At 39.3% G+C, this 21,049-nt stretch overlaps 1 protein-coding gene across 4 annotated transcripts in view; it reads left to right on the top strand.

Moving 5' to 3' along the window:
• The first annotated feature begins 3,337 nt into the window (after positions 1–3,337).
• The window catches only part of LOC110986091 (sodium/hydrogen exchanger 3-like), a 43,680-nt gene continuing 25,968 nt past the window's right edge, over positions 3,338–21,049 (top strand). For 3 of the 4 annotated variants that reach the window (XM_022247714.2, XM_022247713.2, XM_087137924.1), the window contains exons 1-5: positions 3,338–3,497; positions 6,310–6,626; positions 14,770–14,968; positions 16,435–16,723; positions 19,827–20,083. In XM_022247714.2, coding sequence (XP_022103406.2) covers positions 6,413–6,626; positions 14,770–14,968; positions 16,435–16,723; positions 19,827–20,083 — 959 coding nt within the window. In that variant the 5' untranslated portion in view covers positions 3,338–3,497; positions 6,310–6,412. Of the gene's footprint in view, positions 3,498–5,354; positions 5,433–6,309; positions 6,627–14,769; positions 14,969–16,434; positions 16,724–19,826; positions 20,084–21,049 lie in introns of those variants that run through there. The other variant, XM_087137923.1, reaches the window with a different exon arrangement.

Here is a 21,049-nt window from a genome sequence, read left to right as displayed (position 1 = left end):
GACTCACAATGGTGACATACGTCCGAGACGCACAGAACTCTACAGTTTCATCTTCTCAGAAACCTGAAGTTTTGTAAACTATTGACAAATAGTAAAGATAGGGGTTTTCGTATTCAGAGCCCTTTTTCCTGAATATTCCGAAAGTCTGAGGTGGTCAGGCGCATACCTAAAATGGACAGTGTGGTTTAGTTTTAATAACTGAAAAGGTTTGCGGGTTCAATACGTGGAATCTATCTCTTCTAGGAGAGTGGTGGTTCTAAGAAGCACCGGTGAATTGAAACTTGATGGTGCAACCAGGATGGTCTGGTTATCCTCGGGACTGAGAATAGGAATGACCAGAGCATCCTGGTCAAAATTCAGAGTTCCCACTTGCCGGTTCTTCTCGGAACCACCACATTTCTAGAAGAGATCGATTTCATGTGGTGTTCCGACGAACCTCTCTTGCACCCCTAGTCCATCATGTAATGTTTCAAATCCGAGATTCAGTGAGATTTATGCGAGGTGTACATTTGTACTGGCAAGCCTTGAAAACTCCATGGCGTTATGAAATGAAAATCCAAATATGGGTTAGTGTGTGTTGTTAACATCTTCGAGAGTTGTAGTTTTTCAGGAATACTGTGTAAATAGAAAGGGGTATGCTTAACGATGTCCTTTGGATTCCTTTATTTGGTCAGTTGACAAGGCTGCGCGCCCTCAACCGCGTGTAGAAAGTCTGTAGGGTGCAGTGCCAGTGCACTTATTCAAGCCCCATTGAAATTTCTGGGAACGATAACATGCAAGCCGACATTACAGGGGTTTTTCAAACATAACTTAAATTGGCTTGTCCTTAGTCTTTCCATTTCTTTTCATTTCTGATGGACAAGCCAATTACATTCTTTACTTATTCACACAAAGAAAACCCACCACCCAAAGAGTGATAGTTCCCACGCCTGCACTCGGCCATTATTCAAATGACGCCATCAACCGTAATTTTATCAACTCTACCATCGGGTGGAAGCCTTCCCCCTCCCACATACACCAGGGAGTTGATCCTGCCTACTTGTATAATCATTCCTTTTTTTGGCCAAACAATTTCGAAGAAACTGTAGGGCGCTTTTCATGCTATTAGTTCGGCAGAAATTATCACTTGAATTGACGTAATGCAGCCTGCAGCCATCCGGCCAATAACTTGGTGCACGTCGTAGTAGCCATAGTGGCTTAGTTCGGGCGCGGCGGCCTGCCCTCGAATGTTCACGAACAGCTAAATTTGATGTTCATGGGTCGGCCGCTCGAACGCCGGTAACACACAACCGGTTGTTGCTGGTGGTTAGTGGCAAGCGACTTGCAACACGGCTGCGTCCATGAACATGAACGTTATTTGAGACTTAATGTTTGGATCACTGGGCTGAATTCTTTTCTGTTTAAACAGGAACATTCATTTCTGTGTTATGAAAAGTGATTAATGTTAATTTTGCAAAACTTCCCATTGTCTCTGGCTTTGTAAACCATCTCTCTACTTTTTGCAGCTGTTCAAAAATCAAAATCTCACGAATTTTCGCGTGTGAAAACCTTGACGAGGAGGCGGTGGTGTGTGATCCCGTTCCGAGAACAGTGTTCTTGAGTCGTGTTCCCTCCCGCCGTTCGAGCGCAAAAAAAAGAGAAACCCGGGCCGTTTTTGAATACTCACTTCGTCTCCGTATCAGGCTTCGTTCCCAAAATCAATCCCCGATTGTGGGCCTGAAGCGTTTAAATTAAATTGGATTACTGTGATTTTTGGTATTCTTGCATCTTATTGGATAATTTGTGGCAATATAAGACTAATTACTGCGCTTACAGCTTCAAAGGCAGCTAGTTAAAAAACAGTTGAAGCCTGAAACGGAGCCGAAGTTGAGTATTGGAAAACGGCCCTGGTCAAGAACACACGCCCGAACTCGACCATAGAGACTTTGGGCTGACCGTTGATCTTGCGGGGCGCCCTCAATTATTTTATGCGTTGACTGTACACTTTCTCTATGTAACGAGTTTCCACAGGTGTAAATAAAAGCATCGCTCTGTATTTGTTTGCCATGAATGGAACTTTTTAAAAGATTGTCCCTGGAACTAAACTGGGGGTCGATGAGAGTGGGTTGCCGTTTAATGGGAGTTTTACGCATTTAATAGTGTTTATTTCTTATCTATATTTTATAGCAGGAACATAGATGATTTGAAGTCCAAAGAAGGTCCACCAAGCCTAATATTCTAATTTAATTCTATCATCTACTTACTTTGGCAGTGCCACAATATTTTTGCCTTTGTAGAAAGGAATCGCCACCACCCCTGCCCACCAAAAGTCCCAATTAAATAACTTGGATCAGGAGGAAACATCTAAAAATTAAATATAAATGCTGTGCCAAAACTTCACCGCATAACCGTTATTAACCGCGGGCATTGGGTTGGGGCTATTTCAGTTAGTTTTAGCACACTTTCCATTTAAAATTCTTCCCTTTTTCACTGATTTTTTCCCTTAAGTTTTTGTTTCGATTCGGTTTTTTTAATGTTATGATTGGCCGTTGTTTCTGTTTTTTTTTAATCAATGCCTTGAAGGAAGGATTACTGTACTTGAAGATTTAGTTTAATGCTCCACCTTTCCTAGTGCACTGAGTGAAATCCAATGCGTCTGTCATTATAAACCTGTTGATGTTACAGATAGTGTTGCTAAAATGCTCGATTGGGTTTTTGATTTATTAATTATATCCTTGTGATTTGATTTCTCTTCTTAGTTTGATTTTTGGTCCTTGTGTGTTTATCTTGCATCCTTTTCATTTAAACCTCTGTTTTTCCTTTCTACTGAGGAAATGTCCCGTAAATTTGTGCTGACAAAATTGTTATGATTCTGCGTGTTACTTTAATGACAATACGTGTTCTAGTTTGTTGTTATAATGTACATAATTACGAATTTAGTCGCGGATAAGAGTGCACGTGTATCGTATTATCCCAATCACTGATTGTATTTTGTTTTCTGGACTAATCCAGTTAGTGTATCCAGGTTTTAGGTGGGGGCAAGCTGAAATTTTTTTTTCAAAACTGTCTGTCAACGTTCAAAGCGCGACTTAGGTATTTCTATGGAATAAGTAATGTTTGATCAGCGGACCAGTGAGTGGGGAAGCGCCGCTGCCCTGGCAATTTTATTGATGCAATCGGCCGTCTGAATGAGATTCTCCCTTTCTGACAACTGGAACGAGCAACGCAGTTTGTTAATATGAGTGCTACACAATCTGGGGGACTTTCCCCTCCCCCTGAGCTCTCGTTTATGTAACGCCCTGTCACCACTCACTGAGCACGTGCAGTCGTATGTGTACATGTACATGGTACACACTTGACGCGTACGTCATGTACAGCACTGTCACTTTGCATTCTCATTCGGTCCACTGACTCTAGCTGATGAGGAGGTGTGGTAGTTGAGGCGGAAATGCAGTGAAGTGTCTCCCCAGCGTGAGAGTCGCATTAACTTACTCTGTGCGAGAAACAGGCGCAGTTTGGTAAGTTTTTAGCCACAGGATATCTATTTTGTGGGCTGATGACTGTTAGTTTTTGAATGGTTCGTGTTCCGATTGAAGTCGACCAGTCCAGAGAAAATCACAATGCCATGTGGTCAACTTGCCAAGTTGACGATGTGTCGTTCCTTACCATGATTCGTGGAACGTGTCCGTAAAACAACAAAGCTTAAGCTAATCATGCCGATGGAGTAACCATGTTTTTCTGTATGTTTATCTACGGATTAAATTCAATAAGTGCGCACTTCTCCAACGATTAAAAAATTTCGAATTTTTGGATTTTGACCTTGTCCCAGTAACAGTGTTACACTTGGCGGCCCTGCACGCCGGTGCTAGAAATGCTTGATGGGCACTCGTTCAAGTCGTTGGTAAAACACCCCCTCCCACCCAAAATGTCTAGATATATCTACATAAATGTGCCTATGGAAAGAAATCCATTAACAGATGCCACTATTTCCTCGTAGTGACCTACATGAATATGTATTGACCATTTCAGTGAAAGCAGTAACATAAAAAAAAGTCAAATTTAGCAGTGAAAATATTCAAGTGTTCACTCAGAAAACACTTGGCATTGTTCAGACCAGTCTCATTGGGTTTATGCATGCACATGATGTCATGCTGCATCCATACATGTATATCTTTCCATGCCCATTTGTGTGAAGAGGCAGTTAATATTATGCCAAATGTTGGGTTTACTGATTCTACTAATTAACTCAGCAGATGAGAATTGCATTCAGTATTGCAGTAGGCACTATATTGATTGAGCACAGGTACATTCTGTATGTGGATTGCTGGGTTGTAATTATTAGACTGCACAGAAAGCTGTGCTCATCAAATAGGTTACATTTATCATGAAACAATGTACGTGCATTACTGGTGTGACTGATTGATTTTCATGTACCATTTCTTTCCTAATGTCTTCCCTTATACATTTACATGTGCATGTAGCTGTAGCAATGCTCAGACACTGCTTTGTGCAACTAATTCAGTTTAAAAAAAATAGAGAAAGAGCATTGAGAATGTGCAGTCCACCCAACAATTTTCTGCACTCATTGTGTCTCATGTACTGGCACAATGTACCTGTATGTTGGTGTAAAATACATGCACTTGTAGTCCAGAGAGTATGTGTTAGATTAGCTGTTGTGCAAACTAATTTGTAAATCACTTTCCCCTAGATTTCACCCTTGAATGATCATATTACGGGTGTACCATCTACCTTTGTTGTGATCAGGGACAATCGGTTATTTGCCCGAAATTGCTGTTTCCTGTTTCTTTTTACTTTTAAATGGAGAGGGTATGATAGTCGCTAAGTGAAATCTTTCCTTCAGCACTCATGGCTCCTTGTACATGTAATATAGGCCTCTTTTTTAACCCAACTTTACTTCAACTGGATAGAATCGAATAAGAAAATTTACTTTGGATACATGTACAGTAGAATCAGGGTTTCTTCTGCTTGTAATATTAAAAACAGTTAGTCACTTTCCTTCACTCTGAAACTGCAATAGAGGTATAAAGGTAAGGGTGGATCCAGAACTAATTTTGGGGGGGGAATTTGGGGGGTCTAGAAGATTTTTGTGTAACCTTTCACGAGGGATCAGACAATTTCATGCTTACTGGAAGGGACATGGAAATAGTAAAAGAAATTGCATAGCTCTCATCCTCCCCCTCCTCCCCTTCTTCCCCCTCCCCCTTCCCTCCCCTGATCTGTTAATGAATGCAGTATGCAGGCTGAGTTTAGGAGGGAATGGAACAGTAGAAGGGCATGACTGGCACATAATGCATGTATTCTGAGTGTATCATTGCTGAGCAATGATTTATATTGCTGTCCACATTCCGCAAATGCATCTTGGGAATATGGTCGGAATGCACCGTGCATGTACTGTATGTACCCATAGAAATCTACCATGAAGAAAATGTTAGGTGGGTTTGATAGATCCATTCAGGCACAGTGGATAGCAGACTTGTAAGAGGGAGCCTGTTATGTAATGCACTGGTTAACGCCTTATGGTGTGGAGTGTGCATGGCCAGTAGATGCAAGGCTATAGGCCTATTGGATTGTCAAGTGTTGATGCTGGGCATATTTGTAGTGGCTTTCAAGTGTCTGAATGTAGTCTCTATTCATCATCATTAGATGATACGTGTTCATGTACAAGTGCATGGTGTTCAAGCTAGTACGTAATGAGCTTGGACAGTTCATGAATCACGATTAACATTTTGTTGGGGAGGGGCATACGGTAAATAATTTTGCAATGTAGTGAAAACATTTTGCTTAATTAAAACAGGTGAACTGTCAGGAGATTCACAGAATTTGGTCTTTTCTTGTAGACTTAAGTATTTTTAATTGTTCAAATCCAGATTTTAGTGAAAATCAAAAGGCTTATCTGTGAATGAAGTTGGCCTAAATTTGTCATCACTTCTTTCTGATTTTGCCATCACTTCTTTCTGATTTTGCCAACTGAACATATTTAAAGAGTTATTCTTCTGATAACCTTTTATTATGGAATTACATGTAACCCCAAAAAGTGTGACATTTTAAGTCTAGGTTGAGATTTGCAGCCATTTTTTAGTCAAGTCATTTAGTCAAACATGCAAAGACGTTTGTCAAGTACTTGAATACACTTCATCAGGATTTGTTCAGAATTTTTATCTGTCAAATGTTGAATGCATTCCTTGATTGATATGTTTATTGATTTACTATTAAAATTTAAACAGATGACTCTCTGTATTGAATTTGACAATTGAAGTCCTTTGATCCGGTGCATAACAACGATCTGATTTCTCTGATTTTCTTCACCAGATGTCCAGTGCTTGTCCATAATTTTGCCAAGTCCTCAAAAAACAATTTCCCGGCAGTATGCTGACATTCCATCAGTAAACGGCCCATTGAAACTGTGCTGAAGATGGCTTATCGACATTTGGAGAGTGTGGTCCCTCACGGCGTAGTCCTCTTCTGCTTGGTCACGCTTGTGTCAGCACAGGAGTACGGTAATGTGAGTGGTTGCCGGGGTGCGGAGGAGCACTTACGCTATGAAGTGGTCAGCTTGGAGTGGGAAGAAGTTCAGGTGCCCTTTGGGATTGGCGTTTGGATCATGATTGCGAGCCTGGCCAAATTGGGTAAAGTTTGAACTTTTGTTGCCCCTTTCAAATTGTGACAGAAAATCGCAAACGTGGGCTTCACCTCAAACCTTTCAGGATGTCTGGGGTTGTTTTCATATGACAGGTTTAACACCGTGATCTTGTGAGAAGAGAGCTTGTTACCGACTTTGCATGGAGCTATGTCCCATGCTCCCTGACCATGAATGTGAATCAGTGATCGTCTGTTGTAAAAAACATCTAGTGTATTTTGAGGCTTTATTTTTGATTCATCATACATTTGAACATTGGTGCATGTAGGTGAAAGTATATTTAAATACAACTTGATTAAGTGCTTACCATTTGGAGGAGAGTGAATAAAAAATTGGAATATAAAGGCAGTTTGCTTACATCATACTATGATCTACTGTTGAAAAATCATCTAGTGTACAATTTTGAAGCTTTCTTTTTTTATTCATCATACATTTGTACATTGCTAGGTGAAAGTATACTCAAATACATACCATTTGGAGGACGGTGAATAAAAATTGGAATATAAAGGTAGTTTGCATGTCAAGTACTGCAGTCTACAGCAAACACTTGACAGACTTCATGCAGTTCACTGCTTCAACCTCGTTTCTCAAATACATGCACGTATGCACCATAACCTTTACAGAAAAACAATTTTGCCTGCAAGCTTTCCCTTGTTTTAGAGGCAAGCTTCCGGTAAACTCATGAGGAGAATTTCCCTGTTTAGGAAATAGTACATTTGTTGCGCTCTCGTTAACGTGTCCTGCTTAAACTTTGTCCTGTCTGAATGTACATACCCTGTTATACCTTTACAAAAATGGACATACCAGTTATAAGGAAACTTAATACATGTATGACATGCATTGGATGAAAGGTCAACAGTTTCTATGACATGTTTTGACTTTTAACTTACTGCAGTGTCACTGGTTATATCACATGTAGAAAACTGATGCAGCCTCTCCCAGCTTTCCCTTGCATCCTGCCCTTTGTAACCTCTTTTATATAAGATAGTTGACGTGTGAGGATTTACAGGTAGACATTTAACCCGCTAAACCCTGCCAGGATGTGTGTTATGTCCTGAATGACTATTGCCCCAACCTGAAAGAAGATCTTGTTGCCTTGAAAAGGGGCAGATTAATTTCAGTCCTCTAATATTACAGCCAGATGCTGTTAGAAAGGTTAGGCATATATGCACAGCAGGGTTTCATGTCAAATCTGTCTCACAGATGTAGGAGGGGACTTATAGTTGATTTTCAATAATCATAATAGATCCATTCTCAAAACAAAGCAAAAATTAGACCAGTTTGCAGCACAGCTTATGAGCAAGATATTTTTCGGTGAAAGTTTAGTGTTGTAGTCTTAAGCATTAATCATGCTTTGATTTGTTGCACTGAATTGACATCCAATCAGCTATGTACATTAATTCGGCGGTCCATGCATCAATATGTTCAACCGAACAGAAAATTAAAAAAAAAAAACAAATAGAAAAACTCGCACTGAACATGTTCAAGAAATTTACTGACTTACTTTTTTAATTAAATGTTACTACATGAACTGTTGAGCAGAGGTTCTTCCTCCGGTAAAAATTCTAAGACTCTTATTGATTTACTATTATTTCTGTTGAGTGGGAGGTAAATGCCTTTAACAATAATAAACTGATGTGTACATTTTGCAAGTGGCTTAAGGGGAATTTTTCAGTCGTAAAAAGGTTCAGAAGGTTTATTGCAGTGTGTGGTTGTTGATAATGACCAGAAATGACCAGAAATGACCATAAGATTGCCCTGTGCTCAGGACTAGCTGACCCACATGCATACACTGATCATTTATTTCATTATTTGTGTTGGAGCACTAGCTCACTGAACATCTGTTAGAAAGGAACAGATAATAAACAGGAATTCTGTGTACAGTGAACACTGATCATACAGCACAAATGTTTCTCCTGTCAAATTGCATCAGTGCATCAGTTTGATTTGAGTGATAGCTTTGCAGTATCTATATAGGATAACATTTGGCAGTGTTTATTCTTGTAATCGGATATGATGAAGTGTTGAAATGCAAATTTGCTTTTGTTGATAGTGGCCGACTGAGCACACAAACATTTGTAAGATCAACTTTGTTGCTATTCAGTGGTGTTTGTACATATGTATGTAGTTTGCAGTGTGTATTGGCATAATATGTACCTTAGGTGATCCGATCAACTTATCAAGTTCACAGGGGCACATGGCAATAGTTCTATTTAGTTTTTCTCTTTGTATTGTTTTCTCCAACATTTCCCTTTCTTTTCAGGTTTTCCTTGCAGCTGGAAAATTCCAAGTTTCTCCTCACTTGCCCACAAAGACAAAAATGTTCCCCTTTTAAAGGATATATTGTTAGAAGTCCCCTCCAGAAATCTTACAAGTAGTTTGCCCACATTGCACATGATGTGACCAGACAGGAGTGGGTGCTCACTAGTGTTGTGTCATTTTATTACGTGTACTGCCTAGTATCACATTGGTAACTTTGCTTGCATTTTAGAAAGTTTATGCAACTACTATAATTACGGGTTCGTTTTAATTAACCCTAACTCCCCAGAGTGATTTACTAGGGACCATACCCATTCACACACATTCCAACAACATATGGTAAACTGTGCACAAAAACTGTTGGACTCTGTTTATTTTGGGTATGCCTGAACCCATGTTAAAGCACAAACAGTTTAGGGGTACAGTACCCAGTGCCACAAATTTCACACACTTTACTGGTGTTCAATTCTGTGTGGTAAGGGAAGGTTAGGGTTAATGGAGTACATGGAGATGTGGATGTTTGGCTCAGTGAAAGGGTCTGTAATGCAAAATTTTGACTACAACTTTGAAAATACGCCTTTGTGTTTCAGTTAACTTATTTTCGACTGTTGGTTTGCTATTGTAAAGGTATGTGTACATATTTTGGTGCTTTTCTGGTTTTTGTCCTGATGCAAATTTCCATATTCATGAGCAAACCTTTCTGCTGTCTCCAGGGAGCGTAGATCAATGTTGCATTGATTTCTACACAGAAACTTCTGGAAGTTTTAAGAATATTTGTGCCGTTCTATGTTTCCATGTCTTCAGCAGCTGTTCTAAGTACTGACAATAAAGCAGTGGGCAGTCCTTTTTTATAAACCTTTTCAATGAGCAAATTTTGGGTTCACAATTTGATCAGAACACCTATAGTGAATAAGTGTTTTTCTTGGATGACATCACAGCAACTGCACTCTCAGTTGTTTGGAAGAGCATATAAAAATGTTTAAAATGTACACTTTTCAGTTGATAAAGGATACCAAATAGTTTTGATACATGTACATTGAAGAAAAGTATAAAGTTGTATGGAAAGGGCATCCATTGTACAAGGCATTTGGTTCATGAATATTTCATCTAATTGCCCTTGGTCATCATTAGGTCAAACGATCAATTTCATTTTGAAGGTCTGAGTTCCCTAGATAGTAGCTTAATAATAATAATAATAATAATTTATTCATTTATAAAGTGCAAATTTCATATGGATATGTTCAAATGCGCTGTACAATGAAGACATTAAGCGTGGAACAATGAATACATTTAAACATGGTTGAGCCGATGGCATACAAGGGCGCCTCATGCAGCCGCCAAACGACCCATACTAGATTCACCAACATCAGTAAAGGGGAGACAGTAAGAAGCAGTTACAGTTTTAGAGGTTGGAGGAAAACCCCAGAGGAATATTCTGGGTAAAACCCATGGGGTCAGGTGGGGACTGAAAACCCAATCCACATGTGGACCGGGCTGGGATTTGAACCCGGGACCACAGAGGTGGAAGGCGAGGAAAGAACTACCTTGCCAACCTGACCCCCCTAAGTGCTTGTGTGTCGTATCCCAAATACAAACATACACCCTACACTCCTACAGGTTGTGCTCTGGGATTCTGCCCCCCCCAAAGAACTCAGCTGTGTTAGGTTTGATTTTGTTGAATTTGGCAGGCATGTTAGGACACTCCTTATCATTACAAATTTTAATGTTGAACTCGATCATATGGTTTTGTTGTTACAGTCATTTAAATCTCCAGGCAACATGCATGCCAGGCCAGGTGCATTGAGCACCACTGTGGAAAGTATACATTTTTGGCATACCTGCCTCAGAAAAATGGGTGCTGCGCAAGAAAGATATAGATTCTTGCACAATTGGTGTCAATTGGTGACAGCAAAGAATTATGCTAAAAACTCCTAAAGGCTCATCAGCTCCTGAAAAAATGTTCTGCGGAGATGTCAGGAAAAATGTGGGGGGGGGCGGATGGAGGACGAATCCCTGGCTCCTTTGGGGTTAAACCATAGCACTGCATGTACTGTATGTACGATGTACTGTACCGTGATCACGTACCCGTACATGTATGCTCAAATTCACCAGCTGTGGAAATTTAAGATGTCCTTTTGGAGCAAACACCATCTATGTGTGGGTACAGTACTGTACAGGTGCCCTGGAATTCTGTTCCAGACACATTCCCTGCACTGCACATCTCCCAACACCTAGGCTAATTCATGACACACAGGTCACATTAAGCCAGTTGCTCAGGCAATTTGTCTTGTAAACAGAACTCTGACAGGTCACAGTAGGGAGCCAAGATACTAAGCCAGGGATGGAACTGACAAATTGAAAGGCAACAGTCAGATGCCTGTAATTGAACTCCTGCATTGAGCCACTGGAGTGGATAATGTGTAGAAGTGCAGGTGAATTGAAATTGTTTCTCAGAATGATTGATTGTGTAACTTAAGTCTTAATTTAAATCTAGAATCAGTAGACTGGGGGGGGGAAGTCTTACCACTACATGTAGTACCTTATTCCTTTTGTGTCAGCTGCTCTCTGTTTTTTTTACTGCCAAAGCATCAGAGCCTTTTTTAGAGGTTAAATGCTCACTTTGTTACCAACAGGGCTGCAAAATTAAAATTAACATCAGTTGGTAGTTGATGTTAGCAAACTAAGTGACTCCAAGCCGCCAAGTAGGCAGCTTCTTGTAATATACTTTCTGTATTATTATAAAGAAGAGAAACTGGTGATTGATTCATGGAAATTGAAAGCCATACATCTTCATAGCCTATGTAAATGCAGATCTTGTGAGAAGGGAGCTTGTTGCCGACTTTGCATAGAGCTATGTCCCGTGCTCCCTGACCATGAATGTGAACCAGTGATCGACTGTTGTAAAAAAAATCTAGTGTATTTTGAGACTTTGTCTTTGATTCATCATACATGTATTTGAACATTGCCAGGTGAAAGTATACTTGAATACATACCATTTGGAGAAGGGTGAATACAAATTGAAATGTAATGGGAGTCTGCATCATACCCTGATCTACTGTTGGAAAAAAAATCCAGTGTATTTTGAGGCTTTATTTTTGATTCGTCATACATTTGAACATTGGTACATGTAGGTGAAAGTATATTTAAATTCAATTTAAGTACATACCATTTGGAGGACGGTGAATAAAAAATTGGAATATAAAGGCAGTTTGCATGTCAAGTACTGCAGTCTACAGCAAACACTTGACAGACTTCATGCAGTTCACTGCTTCAACCTTGTTTCTCATCTTCATAGCCGATGTAAATGCAGGTCGCATATTCATGCTCAAGAATTGGTCTTGGAAACAGCACATCTAGGCCCTATATTGCAATATTTAAGAAGATACCATGCACATGTATGTACTGACAAGTGCTGTACATGTTGCATGGACGTGTTACATCGGCCATGGCCATATGCAGCATGTAAATTGACACTAATTTAGATCATTTGTCAGTTTGTTGTTATATATTCTAAATTGTTACTAGGGAAGTCATGCATTACATGTTCATGTACCGGTATTTACATGTCCAATCTGACTTGAACTAGCCTTGTGACTTGAACTAGCTCAGACTTAGGCTATATAAATAAAACAATTTGAGACTTAGACTTGGAAAAAAAATGAACACAGCTCTTACATCTTGCTTCCCAGTCCTACCAGGCAGTATACATGTATAAAGTACATGCAGAAAGAAATACTTTGCCAGTTTGAAATTTGGACTTTTACTACTCAGCAAAAGTTTGTTTGCTTGCAAAGTGCACAGCAACTCTCTCGATATCCTTACCATTTACAAACAGTGTTTTAACAGAGAAGGGAACTAGTATATCCTGTTTGAAAAAGAACCACGTACTGTCAGGCCCACTAGATTAATTTAAAAAAACAAAGCACAAGTGTGATCTTCCTGGCAGGTATACCAGTACATGTATGTATACTGCACATGGCCATTTGCCAATACTCAACTTTGTCGCCATCTCAGGCTTCATGTAGGAAACTAATCCTCGATTGTGAGCCTGAAGCATTTAACTTAAATTGAAGTACTGTTTGGCTCTTTTGCATCTTACTTGATGTTTTGTGGCACTATCAGTGTTACTATTGCGCTTATAGCCGCAAAGTCAGGAAGTAAAAACAGTTGAATCCCGAGACAGAGCCCAAGTCGAGTATTGGAAAATGGCCCATGTATGTACTATAATATACGTTGGGTAAGGGCAAACCTGTTATATATAAATATGTACTATGGTGTTAACATGTATACAGGTACATGTACATGCAGGCTGTAATCTCACCAGGAAATAAATGGGTAAACCTGATGCAGGAAGTAAAGTCTGTCAAAAACATGTTCGCTGAGCTACTCAGCCATAACTATGTCTTTATTCATGTGTAGTACATGTAATAAATATCAGCAACCCAATTATTTGAGGGTCATGTCAATTAAATAGTGGTACGTGCACAGTAGCGGTATGTGGAGAATGGATGATACTGCATTTCTATAGAGTGATAAATTCTGAGAATTTTTGTTCCTTTTCATTTACTTGTTAAATGCTGCTGTTGACCTTTACAGGAACCAGGGAATAGAAATATTTTTATAAATTTTACTGAAAACCCTTGGAATTACATCTTTGGGTTTTAATTAACCTTGTTTTAAATTTTTGTTTTGCAATTTTAACCCATCCTTTGATGTTTTTTTGTTTTTATGCTAAATGCATATTTGCATATTCATGAGCAGAACTATGATGTCATCCAAAGCACTAAATCTCAATATTGCACTGATTTGTGTGCAGAAAATTTCTAGATTATTTTAACCACTGCTATGGCAGATTTCATTTTCTTTGGCAATTTATTGCTGGTATATGGCAATAATCCAGCAAAAATCCTTTCCACAGAAATGTTCCCAGACAGCAAATTTGGGGTTTACAATTTGAACATGAAAACATGCAGCCTGGACCATGTCTTTCTTGCTTTACATCAAAGCAAAAGCACTCCCACTTGTTCAGAAAAGCTTGGTTAATTTTTAATTTTTGAAAAAGTGCACCGCTCAGTTCATGTAACTCAAAAAAGGTGTCAAACAGTCTCCACACATGGAAGAAGAGTACAGAGACACACAAAAGTGATTCTAAGAAAAATTCATTTCCTGGATCCTTTAATTGCCCCATTCTCTAAATGTAGGGATGAAGTTACTTGCCCAATAAGGTCACTGCATACAACCAAACTGCAGCCATGGACATTTAAAAGGAGGGGCTGGACAGTGGGCACCACACTAGACCACTACCAAGTTAGTGTCCCTACTACAAATGTGATACATCTGTACATACTTTCACACTTACACCGCCAGGTGGTGCTTATATGTTGTGTTTGATCTCTGCTTTACAGTGCTGTTTACAAATTTGTGTTAAACATTTTGGTTGTTGGAATAAAGGAAAGTAATCTTGCAATCCATTAAAAAAAAATTAACCTCCATCTATCGCATAGAGTGGAGATGATCAAATATGTAGCCCATCCCCTGATCCGAACGTGAGTGCAGGAATAAACATACTGCAACGTGAGTATCTCCTTTCCCACCCCACCCCCGATTGTAAGGCCCCTTGTTTTTTCGTTCATCCTTCAAATGTCATATCTGGTCAATTTTACATATTTTGTGTTTAAGTATTGTGTTTCAGTGTTACATGTACCGGTACATATGCCCTTGATGTTGGGTGAGGACAGTAAAGAATTTGTCAGTGTAGTTAATGGTTTGGGGACTTCATGTACGGGTGCCAGCCTGGGAGCCTTCCCTGTACTTTTCTGCCGCCTTTTGGAATTTGGAAAGACAGACATGTATTTTCTGGGTCTTTGGTACAGGTTTCCATTACACACGTTTGCCAGAGATTCTCCCAGAGAGCTGCCTATTGATCATCATCGGCTTTGCAATGGGCGGAATTTTTAAAATCAATCCTGACGCCTTCCCTGACAGCCTAAAGACTGGACTGGATGCCAACCTCTTCTTTCTTTTCCTTCTGCCTCCTATCATGCTGGAGGCAGGCTACTTCATGCCCTCAAGGTGAGAGTAAAGCCCAGTGTCCACTCACACAAAGAGATGCAGATGTACAGCATCATCGTCCCCATGATATCCAGTCTTAATTGTGGAAACTTTTTGTTGCGACTGATGTGAGCACGGATATAGATAGTCCCTAATCAGCATTTTTGTAAGGGGAGAAGTTTTTCCAATTTTTTGGTCATTTTTTCTACTAATTTGTGATTTGTCCATGTTTTGCACATTTTAAATGGCAAATGGGTAATTCCAGAAATTAGGTGTCCCAAAGAGAGACATTTTTGTGTCCCTATTACATGTACATCTGACCTTTGTTACTTGACATGGAAATATGACCAGAATTGATTTCAAACTATTACTATTTGTTTGGCAAGTAATTTGCATTAATTCATCACTTTTGGAAATTAGAAAATGTGATCTTAACTTACAAAATCATATATCACATGTGATAGGAACACCAAAAAAAGGGGGACTCCTAATTGCTGGAATGACCTAAATATGTTTCTATAAATCCTTTTAATACACACAGTATTGACAAAGTGAACATGCGCATGCGTGGACAAGTGTTACCCTCTAAGTTGGCAAGAATCTTTTTTTTTCAATTCAAGCTACATACGTGTACTTGATTTATTCCATTCAGCTTTTTAGATTTAATATATGAATTAAATGATAAATGTATGATGATGATTTATTGTTACTTCATTGAAACAGTCCACCTCTGAGTTGAACAAGGTGAAATATGGGTGTACATGTATATGTATCTTTTATCTCACAAGTGTTTTATTGGGATTAGAAATGTTGGTCACAAAATGTTTTCAATACAGTGAGTTTTCAATTAAGCCTATCGAGTCACAACTTTATTAATCACAAAGCAACTGGATCACAAACAAGCCTATTGTGACGAGACTGCTTTTTGTATATGTACAATGTAAGAGCAAGGTACATGTAAAATACAAAGTGTTTAAATAGTAACACGTAATATGTAAAATAAGTACATGCACAAGTAATTTACGGCATTTTTCACTCACCAGTCCTTTAGTTTGAATTTGTGGTTATTAAACAAACCCCTGGGAACTCTACTTTTGACTGACCTCAGAGCCCAGTTTGAAACCCGGTGCTTTACCCCTGACACTGGTTTCTCTGAAGAAACTATGTTGCTCCTCAGGATCATGTAAAGCTATACTGTGTGCATTTCATGTGGGCTTAGGAGGTGATTGTTAATTCCCAATATGCCATTTAATCAAATTACTAGATTTAAAACTCTTACTTTTAATCCCAGTTTGCCAAATGATGAAACATACTTTCTTAAGCCAGATTCCTCTAATTCAATTTTTTTTCGTGGCTGTCCTGCACATGAAGCTGATATACATGGAACTTAGGAAATTTGTGCTTTCTACATTGTACATTTGCAGGCTTACATCACAGTTTATAACCTACAGTTCAGTCAATTACATTCAACATTTGTTTGGTCATAGGTCATTCTTTGATAACATTGGCACCATCCTCATGTACGCTGTCATCGGCACTCTCTTCAACACCATTACAATTGGTTTCTCCCTGTATGGCATCTCGGAGTTGGGCTGGTACAGTGCCGGGACAGGCACAGACGTACGTATCTCGTTGTTGGAGTGTCTGACGTTTAGTAGTCTCATATCAGCCGTGGATCCCGTCGCCGTGCTGGCTGTGTTTGAGGAGGTGCACGTGAATGAGGTGCTTTACATACTGGTGTTTGGGGAGTCACTGCTGAATGATGCAGTCACTGTGGTAAGCTCTGTCTCTAGTTTAAAAAAATCATCTCTACAAAGAGCTCCATGAAAAACCCCTGCATGTACATGTACATATAGTGTGCCTGTGTATTTTTTAACCAGCCAATGTGACCACTTGAATGCTTGAAATCAACTTTCTATAGTTGAAAACTATTACAGTGAAGATTTATTTAAAAAAAAAAAAGAACCTGGTTTTTGGCATACATATCAAGAAGGAAGCTTGCAACCAGTTGAATGTGAGTCCATCAGTTTGTTCCATTTTGTTCTGTTTCAAAAGTAGTTTTAGGTGTCACAAAAGCCTTTATCCTCAAACAAGGAATGTGACGGGACACATATTTGACTTTTCTGCCACGGTTTATAGCTGAATTTAATTTTTGTATGAACAGTAAATGATAAGAAACCCTGTGAATATTTCCGAGACCTAAAATTTTGGCAAGGAGCCGGATACCGAACACAGGACAAACTGGTTATACAGACACACTGGACATACAGGTAACAGTTCACATGAAATAATAGACTGCCGCGTCCATTCAACATACATGTATTAACATTGTGGCCACATCAAGGACAACACACTGTCACATGTCCTTACACCAACCAACAACCACAACATAAATCTGCTCATGTAGGCCTTGACCCCGATACAGGTGAACTAACTGTACCTGACCTCCACAAAGACTAAATGTAACACATCTTGTCTTCACATTAGCAAAACTGAAGGGCACCGGAACTTGGCTCCAACGAAACCGAGATCAAAGTTACAGCTCCTAAGTGAACAAATGAGCAATCAAAATTCCCCAAGTTGGGAAACGAGGGGGAACATGCTACATATAGCCCAACTGAAACCCAAGGGCACTGTTGTTAGCTCAATACACTTCTGCGTTATTACTACTAGAAACCACGTGATAAAAGTTAGCCTAGTGAATTAAATTTATGCTCCGTGAAAGTTGTTACTGCCCTTTTTTCTGCTAGAAACTGCTAGCAACAACAGTTCAAAGTGGATCTTAACCTAGCCTGAAGCAACAATGAAAAACCGTAATATTGGTGGAGATTTGGGGAGGTGGTGGGTTGAACTACTTGTTTGAAGACAAAGCTGTGACAAAGTGACTAATTTTCCACATGCTCCCGCTAATAAGAAAGAGCTGGGCAGCCTGATTGGCTGCTGGTTACCTCCACTGACCAATCCACTGATGCTCGTACCCAATGCCACTTCCGATTGGATAGCTCCGAAAAACCCTCAAAACCAAATAGCTTGAATTGCTAGTGTCATCAGTCTAAACCAATACATTTGGCCTATGGCACATAACCAGGTGTAAGCCGGGTAGAAAGCCTGTTCACGTGCATAATGGAGAAGCACGGTGTCAATGTGTGCAAGCATTCGTCATACATGCACTATACTGATGGGGGCTCTTGCAATGCATGCACTGCGCATCATTTGCCTCAACCAAGACCCTGACAAGAGTTTTCATGCTCTTTCTTGGGAACTGGATGGCCACCCATATAAGTCCAACAGTCCCTCCACTGAGTATCAAGCATTTGATCCTTGACTTGATAAAATGAATTATCTTGAAGTTGTGCAAAAAATCTGGCCAAGGGTCTCATACATGTATGTGTGGCACATTTAAAAAAAATCAACCTCAAGTTTTCTTTTCAAATTTGTTTACTTTGCCAAATCATGGAAACCTATCATGTTCATTTTACCTGTTCACAAAATAAATTTTATGCCAGAAAACATTCACATGCATGTTTCAATACATTTAAAAGTTTTTATTTCAAAATAAAATTTCACTCAACAAATTTTAAAAGGTAAAAAATTCAAAATTTATAAACAGGATTATTTTTAATTTCCCAGCGCATTACTCTCTCTACTTTCGATGGTACTGGTATATATTACATGTATAAAATAACAAATATTTCTGAATAAAAGGTTCCAGTTGGACAGCGTCAAAGGGTGCCATGGTATATACACCATTAATAATAGAGCAATATAACACATAAACCTTTACCTGCACATATTTATATGCGCGTATTTGTGATTTGTCAGATCTCTCTTTCCTGTAAAATGGCTTCATTGTGTTCGTGGCTTTTGTGGTTTAAAACGCTATTATCAATCAGATAACCATATGGATCAGTGATATCTCCTGACCAAGTGACACTTTTGAAGCTTCTCCCCTTATCGAGGTGAAAATTCACATGCATTTGCAGATTGGCTACTCACATACGGCACATGTTTGCCGTTTTTTAGCTCAATCCGGTGTTAAGCATTCAGGTTTCAAGTTTTGTATGTTTTATTGAGTTTTCTAGCAACTTGCATTTTGTAGTCAGCACGATTCCAAAGATGTACTGAATTAGGAAGATGTTAATTTTGATTTTCAGCGATTACTTTTCACTTTACACTGACGTACATGTTTAGTCAAATTTTGTAAGCTCTTGGACAACACTGAGCACGAACAGTGTTATGAATACATGTATGTCATTGTAAGGGCAAAACCCATAATTAAAAACAAGCAGCTATTATGAGCGTGAGACATGTTTATTCCAGTGAGCCAATATTGAGTAATTTAAGCAAAAATTGTTACAAGCTATTGATCATAAGGCATGTGCAGCTAGCCAGTGCATCTTTTCTTGAATGTGTACATGTAAGCGGTGCGGAAAATGTTTCTGCCTTTAAATGATAAATTTAAGTACAACTTTTATTTCTAGTGTGATTTTTGTTGCACATCGCATACGGCTGTGTTTTTACAAGAATGATATTCGAGTTGGCTGTCTGGATTAATAGACCAAAAATGTTGTGAGGTCAAGGAATGGATAGAAAGTATATGTATATTTTTATGATCATATTCCTTAATTTTCTTTTATTTGGCCTATGATCTCATTTGTTTGGTCATTTCTTTTTAATCAATGGTCCACCTTAACATGTAAATGTGAGCAACACTACCCTCCTCATGGATCTGTTTTTTTGGGGGGGGAGAATATAGACGTGGAGTATGATAGATGCAATCTCAAAGATAGGGTTAAAATTACATGTACATTTGTCGCAAACCTCTGTACTATATGTATACTGATAGTTTTCCCTCTCTTTGCACTCGTGTTTGTGATAGGTCCTATACCGGATGTTTGAATCCTTCAATGCCATTGGAGCTGAAAATCTTCTAGCCGTTGACATCATCGGGGGCTTCTTCTCCTTCTTTGTGGTGTCCATCGGTGGGGTGCTGATTGGACTATTCTACGGCTTCCTGACGGCACTACTCACCCGCCTCACCCACAAGGCTCGTGTCATCGAGCCCATCTTTGTCTTTGTCATGGCCTACTTGGCGTACCTCACTGCCGAGATGTTCCGACTTTCCTCAATTTTGTCGTAAGTTTGGGATTTTTGGCAGGACCCTGAACATTCAAGAATAGAATTTGACTGATGCTTGACTTTGACCTCATTGACCCCTTTCCTCTTGACTGTCCTATAAAATGCCTTCGATAGCCCAAATTTGCCATGCTTTATTACAAAAGGTACAGGTGCTTCACTTCATCAACCCTCGATGAAGACATAAAACATGGACCTTTACGTGTACCATGTTTAAGAGCAGGGTTAACACAACAACGCAGCTGGTGTAGTGGGAAGTAAACCAGTTTGGGCACATTGCCAGCCCATATATATTTCCTTGTTCCCAGTTGATGTTTATCTAATGGGAAACAGCACCCTGTAAGCCTTTGGTAGGCTTACTCCTTTGAAACAATTTAGGGTTATGTTGTAACACATGGGATTTGTACAAGTACTGCAGGGCTGAACAATCCTGGTGTACAAAAAATTAAAATCAGATGCAGAAAATTTCAGGGCAAAACGCTGCAGTGGGAAAAGTATCTTAAAACAGCAGCATGCTCTGTTTCTGGCATCCTGTGTGCGGTTATCACTTTCATATCAGCTCTTCCCTCTGTTCCAAGGCTACAGACTACTATCTGAGCAGCTGTGCCCCTGGTCCGGTTTTAGTTGTTCAACCATCCTGTTTTCAAGTAAAGTTATAGAATTGAACTCCTTGTTGACTTCCTGTTCACTTTCTTATGTTTGTAGCTTTGTGTGTGTTGTCGCTTTCAAACTTTGCAAAATCATCCCATGTGGCATGAAGATTTTGATTAGGGTGAGATTAGAGTTGCAGTAAGAGTTTTCCGGTTCTGTCTGACACCACATGATAATTGTACTGTACAGCACTGATAGTGTTTCCAGGCCTACAACTTTAAACTCCGCTAGTGAAATCACAACTTTTCATTTCTTATGCAACCTGATTGTAACACTTGTTTTTATATTCAAATGAATTCTTTCTAGCAGATTTTT

This window comes from Acanthaster planci, linkage group LG06 (genome assembly GCF_054643075.1).
Source record: "Acanthaster planci isolate LZ-2023a linkage group LG06, COTS_SCS, whole genome shotgun sequence".
Classification (NCBI taxonomy): Eukaryota; Metazoa; Echinodermata; class Asteroidea; order Valvatida; family Acanthasteridae; genus Acanthaster; species Acanthaster planci.
Note: the sequence above shows the minus strand (reverse complement) of the source record. Positions and strands in the feature narration are given on the sequence as shown.